Source organism: Nansenia antarctica (assembly GCF_963989245.1).
Source record: "Nansenia antarctica genome assembly, chromosome: 6".
Taxonomy (NCBI): domain Eukaryota; kingdom Metazoa; phylum Chordata; class Actinopteri; order Argentiniformes; family Microstomatidae; genus Nansenia; species Nansenia antarctica.
In genome coordinates, this window is record NC_137676.1 from 23,122,228 (window position 1) to 23,129,727 (window position 7,500).

General features: G+C 48.3%; 1 protein-coding gene across 1 annotated transcript in view; it reads right to left on the bottom strand.

The window, feature by feature from the left end:
* Positions 1-7,500, bottom strand: part of lama2 (laminin, alpha 2) — a gene marked incomplete at both ends in the record, with an annotated part of 430,348 nt that overhangs the window by 49,291 nt on the left and 373,557 nt on the right. The window contains 2 exons of the mRNA XM_080534306.1: positions 2,102-2,245; positions 3,718-3,872. Coding sequence (XP_080390432.1) covers positions 2,102-2,245; positions 3,718-3,872 — 299 coding nt within the window. The remainder of the gene's footprint in view (positions 1-2,101; positions 2,246-3,717; positions 3,873-7,500) is intronic.

The window sequence follows — 7,500 nt, forward strand, 5'->3', positions numbered from 1 at the left end:
AGGAGCTGCACAACTGTGATTTCCCCAGGGAAATCAGCCCTGAAACCAGGGGAAACAGTCCCTCTGAACTACAGGCTAATTGCTGTAGTGTGTGTGTGTGTGTGTGTGTGTGCGTGTGTGTGTGTGTGTGTGTGTGTAAGTAAGTAAGTAAGCAAGAAAGTAAGTGTGTGTTTCTGTGTATATATGTGTGTTTATGTGTGTGTGTGTGTGTGTGTGTGTGTGTGTGAGTAAGTAAGTAAGTATGTAAATTAACAAGAAAGTAAGTGTGTGTCTCTCTGTATATATGTGTGTTTATGTGTGTGTGTGTGTGTGTGTGTGTGTGTGTGTGTGTGTGTGTGTGTGTGTGTGTGTGTGTGTGTGGTCGCTGCAGCAGTACAGAGAGTCAAATCACACGTTGCCCCTTGGGGGATCACAGAGGAGACTAATCACCTGTATTATTTCCTGGCTGAGTCAGATATAATTGGTATCTATCTGCATGTGTGTGTGCATGTGCGTGTGTGTATGTGTGTGTAGGAGCAGCCAGGGGAGGAATGGCTTCTATTAATTGTACGACAGCACATTATACTGGGTGAGTAAACAGTATCTTAAGAGTGATAAATGAGTCTAATATGTTCCATCTCACACAGAACACACACTCACTGGCTGGTCTGAGGTCGCCTCGGTAATTGCTCTGTGATTTCCTGTGTGAATGTACGGTCTTTTATTTGTATAAAATATTTGATTTATTTGTTTATTTGTTACGTTTTATTTGTATAGTGCATTTCTTGCAAGATGTGACTCAATGCGCTTCACATGATGACAGAGCACGCAAGCAGGTTTATATACTTATGGACACACACACACACACCTTAGGTCTCTTGCTGCTACACTGACCAGGGCTCGACATTAACGCCGTTTTACTTGTCCGGAGCAAGTAAAACTTTCGCCGGGTTTGTTTGCGCGAGCACGACGACGCTGCTGGATCCTGGATCTGTTTACTTGTGTGCAGGAAGAACAACAGACGGCGCAGGCGCCAGACTACACTAGATGATCGTGAGTGAAGATATTATCAAAGTGTATGCACCTGCGTACGCGCCATATGTTCACTCACGATCATCTAGTCTAGTCTGGCGCCTGCGCCGTCTGTTGTTCTTCCTGCACACAGGTAAACAGATCCAGGATCTAGCAGCGTCGTCGGGCTCGCGCAAACAAACCCGGCGAAAGTTTTACTTGCTCCGGACAAGTAAAACGGCGTTAATGTCGAGCCCTGATGACTGTCTGGCTTTCTCTTCAACCAAATAGTCACACACTTCATCCACGTATCCAACGACTCACTGTCCTCAATCAATACTTTGATCAACAGCCTCGAACCACAGCAGCCAGTGTGCTATGTCAGTATCTCTGTGTGCTATGTCAGTATCTCTGTGTGCTATGTCAGTATCTCTGTGTGCTATGTCAGTATCTATGTGTGCTATGTCTGTATCTCTGTGTGCTATGTCAGTATCTCTGTGTGCTATGTCAGTATTTCTGTGTGCCATTGTAACAGAGGTGGTTCAGAGACACAACCGTGCCTAGGCTTCAGCTCGGCAGGCTAACACAGGTTCTAATGCAAGGTTCCCCGCAAAGAAAATGACACCGATATTTACTAATGAGAGAGTAACTATCTCTGATCGCCAAATACATTGTTGTTAACACTAGAGCAGCCGTGCTTATTTTACCGACTATAAGAGCCGCCTCGGTGGGTCAAATGACCAGAGTCTTTAGCTACTTACACACAAAGACCACTAATTGGTGCATCTTGTAGATTAGCCTGCCTCCTACACAGAAAAGCTGCAAAATAAATGTATACTAGCTTATCCTGATGTGATTTTGAAAATGTAAGGAAACTGGGTGGTAGAACGCACATATCTAGGAAAAGCCATGAAAGGAGGGTCCTGAAATTTGATCGAGTGCAAAGGAATATCTTTTTTTTTACCCACTTGGTCAAATGAACCCACCCATGGCTGTTCTAGTATTAAAAGACAAAACTTAATCAAATCAATATAATCTAACGGGATGTTCTAACCGTAACCCTGTAATTCCTGGGGGCTAGGCCTTTTGCTTGGCGGGCTAACAGACTCACATATTTGGCGCTGCCCAGGTAGAACAGCAGGTTGTCGGCGGTGGTGGTCTTGACGTGGAGGATGATGGTGTTGTAGTGACCCTTCTTGATGTCGGGGCGGTAGGCACGGATACAGTCCCCGCCCGACGACACCGACACTTTGATCTGACGAGGGAGAGGGAAGGAGTGAGAGAGAGGAGAGAGAGGGAGAGGGAGAGAGAAGGAGAGAGAGAGAGGAGGGGAGAGAGAGAGAGAGGAGAGAGAAAGAGAGATGGAGAGAGAGAAAAGAGAGAGAGAGAGAGGGAGAGAAGGAGAGAGAGAGAAGGAGAGAGAGAGAGGAGAGAGAAAGAGAGATGGAGAGAGAGAAAAGAGAGAGAGAGAGGAGAGAGAGAGAGAGGAGAGAGGGAGAGAGGGAGAGAAGGAGAGAGAGAGAAGGAGAGAGAGAGAGGGAGAGAGAAAGAGAAAGAGAGAGAGAGAGAGAGAGAGAGAGAGAGAGAGAGAGAGAGAGAGAGAGAGAGAGAGAGAGAGGGTAGGAAACATTACAGTACGTTCACTGGAGATATCACCATACAGCACATTCAACACAATGCATTACCATTATACCAGGGGAGGCTGGTGGAGGCAGGAATGGGAGGACGGGCTCACTGTAATGCGTGGAACAGAACTGGAATGAGACGGTCCTCTGAGTTCTAAACTCCCCTACCCCGCCTTCTCTGCCTGAGACCAACACAACATCACTACAAAATCACTGTTATTACATCATCATCATCATCCTCACGCTGTTTGTTACGCTGCAAAAATGTTTTGCTTGTTATAACAGTGTTCTTGAGAGTGGTCACATGACCAGCCCTGAGAGAGGTCACATGACCAGCCCTGAGAGAGGTCACATGACCAGCCCTGAGAGTCGTCACATGACCAGCCCTGAGAGAGGTCACATGACCAGCCCTGAGAGAGGTCACATGACCAGCCCTGAGAGAGGTCACATGACCAGCCCTGAGAGAGGTCACACGACCTATGAGTGTTCAGGAGACAGTCCCAAGAGTAAAGAGAGGAGGACAGATGATGAGGAGGGATGAGAGGAGAGACACACACCCGTCTTTTGGAGGAGGAGAGGAGTGTGTGTGTGTGTGTGTATGTGTGTGTTCATGTGTTTGTGAGTGTGTGTGAGTGCGTGGGCGCTGTGTGTGCGCGTGTGTGAGGAGTGTGTGTGTGTGTGTGTGTGTGTGTGTGTGAGGGACAGAAGGAGACGCCAGGCTGATCATGGGCGATGTGTGTGTGTGTGTGTGTGTGTGTGTGTGTCAGTGTGTGTGAGTGTGTGTGTCAGTGTGTGTGAGTGTGTGTGTGATGTGTGTGTGTGTGTGTGTGTGTGTGTGTGTGTGAGTGTGTGTGTGTGTGTGTGTGAGTGTGTGTGTGTGTGTGTGTGAGGGACAGAAGGAGAGGCCAGGCTGACAGAGCACAGAGAGAGAGAGAGAGAGAGAGAGACAGAGAGATAGATAGAGAGAGAGAGAGAGAGAGAGACAGAGAGAGAGAGAGAGAGAGAGAGAGACAGAGAGAGAGAGAGAGAGAGAGAGAGAGAGAGAGAGAGAGAGAGAGAGAGAGAGAGAGAGAGAGAGAGAGAGTAAACTAGGTAGACGTACAGAGTTGGCCTGTTTGCGCGCCTGGTTGATGAGCTCTTTGATCTGGGAGATGTTTTTTTTCAGGTTGTCTTGGAGCTCTCTGATTGGTCGAAGCTTCTCCAGGAGTCGGTCTGCCTCGTCCTCCAGATCCTTCACCTTCGCACCCGCAGCATGGACTGACAGACAGACAGGTAGACAGACAGACAGGCAGACAGGCAGATAGACAGACAGGTAGACAGACAGACAGGCGGACAGACAGACAGGCAGAGAGACAGACAGACAGGCAGACAGACAGATAGATAGACAGGCAGACAGATAGACAGACAGACAGACAGACAGACAGAAGAGTCAGTCTTCAACACCAACCATCAGAACTAGTAACTAGGCTACAGGAGGTAAGCAGGCGATGGCTTATTAGCTGGGAACCGCCAGCCAACCAGATCAAATGAGGCAGCATCGTAATAACTTTATTAGCAGCATGAGGTAGACACAGCTGTTATGAGGAAAATGACAGCAACCAATAGGAAGACAGGCTTAGAGAAGCTGGCGAGGTTCTATCAGACATGCAGTAGGCTGTTAGCACAGGAGGCTAGGAGGCTAGGTGATTAGGAGAGGAAACTAGGATGCTAGGATGCTAGGAGACTAGGAGGCTAGGTGATTAGGAGAGGAAACTAGGATGCTAAGAGACTAGGAGACAAGGAGACTAGGAGACTAGGAGACTAGGAGGCTAGGAGACTAGGATACTAGGAGACTAGGAGGCTAGGAGACTAGGAGACTAGGAGGCTAGGAGACTAGGAGACTAGGAGACTAGGAGGCTAGGAGACTAGGAGGCTAGGAGACTAGGAGGCTAGGAGACTAGGAGGCTAGGAGGCTAGGAGACTAGGAGAGGAGACTAGGAGGCTAGGAAACTAGGAGTAGTAGACTAGGAGGCTAGGAGACTAGGAGGCTAGGAGGCTAGGAGACTAGGAGGCTAGGAGACTAGGAGACTAGGATGCTAGGAGGCTAGGAGAGGAGACTAGGAGGCCAGGAGGCTAGGAGACTAGGAGGCTAGGAGACTAGGAGGCTAGGAGAGGAGACTAGGAGACTAGGAGGAGGAGGAGGAGCGGAAGAATAGAGAGAACAGAGAGAAACAGAGGGATAATAAAATGATACATACTGATGGCTGTGGGGGTTCAAAAGGGACGGAGGACAGGGAGAGAAAACACAGTGACATTGTATGAGACAATGACATGTCCCACAATCCTCTACCTGCTGTTTGTCTGTCTGTCTGTCTGTCTGTCTGTCTGAACCACAGTACCACAGTCCTCTACCTGCTGCCTGTCTGTCTGTCTCTACCTGCTGTCTGTCTGTCTGTACTCTACCTGCTGTCTGTCTGTTTGTCTCTACCTGCTGTCCTCTGTACTCTACCTGCTGTCTGTCTGTCTCTACCTGCTGTCCTCTGTACTCTACCTGCTGTCTGTCTGTCTCTACCTGCTGTCTGTCTGTTTGTCTCTACCTGCTGTCTGTCTGTTTGTCTCTACCTGCTGTCTGTCTGTCTCTACCTGCTGTCTGTCTGTCTCTACCTGCTGTCCTCTGTACTCTACCTGCTGTCTGTCTGTCTCTACCTGCTGTCTGTCTGTCTGTCTCTACCTGCTGTCTGTCTGTCTGTCTCTACCTGCTGTCCTCTGTACTCTACCTGCTGTCTGTCTGTCTCTACCTGCTGTCTGTCTGTTTGTCTCTACCTGCTGTCTGTCTGTTTGTCTCTACCTGCTGTCTGTCTGTCTCTACCTGCTGTCTGTCTGTCTCTACCTGCTGTCTGTCTCTACCTTCTGTCTGTCTGTCTCTACCTGCTGCTGTCTGTCTGTCTCTACCTGCTGTCTAATCAAGGACCCCAATTGAAATAAGCCAGTGGCTTTCTTGGGTTTTTATCCTGTTAGTTGACCTTGTATGTAATATGTACTTTCATGTACCTACTTCTGCAAATCTTCTAATACATTTTTCAATCAATCAATCAAAAACTGCTGTCTGTCTGTACTCTACCTGCTGTCTGTCTGTCTCTACCTGCTGTCTGTCTGTACTCTACCTGCTGTCTGTCTGTCTCTACCTGCTGTCTGTCTGTCTCTACCTGCTGTCTGTCTGTCTCTCCTCTACCTGCTGTCTGTCTGTCTCTACCTGCTGTCTGTCTGTCTCTACCTGCTGTCTGTCTGTACTCTACCTACTGTCTGTCTGTCTCTACCTGCTGTCTGTCTGTCTCTACCTGCTGTCTGTCTGTCTCTACCTGCTGTCTGTCTCTAACTGCTGTCTGTCTGTCTCTACCTGCTGTCTGTCTCTACCTGCTGTCTGTCTGTACTCTACCTACTGTCTGTCTGTCTCTACCTGCTGTCTGTCTGTCTCTACCTGCTGTCTGTCTGTCTCTACCTGCTGTCTGTCTCTAACTGCTGTCTGTCTGTCTCTACCTGCTGTCTGTCTCTACCTGCTGTCTGTCTCTACCTGCTGTCTGTCTGTCTCTACCTGCTGTCTGTCTGTCTCTACCTGCTGTCTGTCTGTCTCTACCTGCTGTCTGTCTGTCTCTACCTGCTGTCTGTCTGTCTCTACCTGCTGTCTGTCTGTCTCTACCTGCTGTCTGTCTGTCTCTACCTACTGTCTGTCTGTCTCTACCTGCTGTCTGTCTGTCTCTACCTGCTGTCTGTCTGTCTCTACCTGCTGTCTGTCTGTCTCTACCTGCTGTCTGTCTGTACTCTACCTGCTGTCTGTCTGTCTCTCCTCTACCTGCTGTCTGTCTGTCTCTAACTGCTGTCTGTCTGTCTCTACCTGCTGTCTGTCTGTCTCTACCTGCTGTCTGTCTGTCTCTACCTGCTGTCTGTCTGTCTCTACCTGCTGTCTGTCTGTCTCTACCTGCTGTCTGTCTGTCTCTACCTGCTGTCTGTATGTCTCTACCTGCTGTCTGTCTGTCTCTACCTGCTGTCTGTCTGTCTCTACCTGCTGTCTGTCTGTCTCTACCTGCTGTCTGTCTGTCTCTACCTGCTGTCTGTCTGTCTGTCTCTACCTGCTGTCTGTCTGTCTGTCTCTACCTGCTGTCTGTCTGTCTGTCTCTACCTGCTGTCTGTCTGTCTCTACCTGCTGCCTCTGTCTGTCTGTGGCCAACAACACAACAACAGGTGCATTAGAGTGGCTGGCGTTACAACGTAGAAACACACCTTCTCATCTACAACAAAGGCTGCTGAGTTAGGACGTGTCAATAGCACCAACTGTTACTACAGCTAAGTCTAACCAATAGGCAGAGGTCTTACTGTTACTACAGCTAAGTCTAACCAATAGGCAGAGGTCTTACTGTTACTACAGCTAAGTCTAACCAATAACCAGCAACCTAAAGCCCAATTTATACTTCTGCGAGGAATTTACACGCGGCTACGCCGTAGCCTACGCCGTAGCCTACGCAAGGGCTAACCCTAACCCCAATTTATACTTCTGCGTTGATCGGTCTGCTTCGCATTGGTCGGTGTACTCATAGCGGCATAATAGCAATTTTTTTGTTATGCTTGTTGTAAAGAAAATGTCTATAATGCATTGAAATGACATTAAACTAAGACAATGAGATGGTTATCATAATTTTTCAAATCTTTATTAATAAGTAATTACAGACAAAGTAAATGACATTTCTGTCATGGCTTCCGCATTTTGGCCTACGAGAGAGTCGGAATCATGTCGGAACCATGTGCTACCAAGCGGACAAATCACAATTCTTACGGTCTGCGTAGGTGTGCCGCGTAGTTACATTTTTGGAGAGGTGCGCGAAAGCTACGGCGTAGATTTTACTCAGAAGTA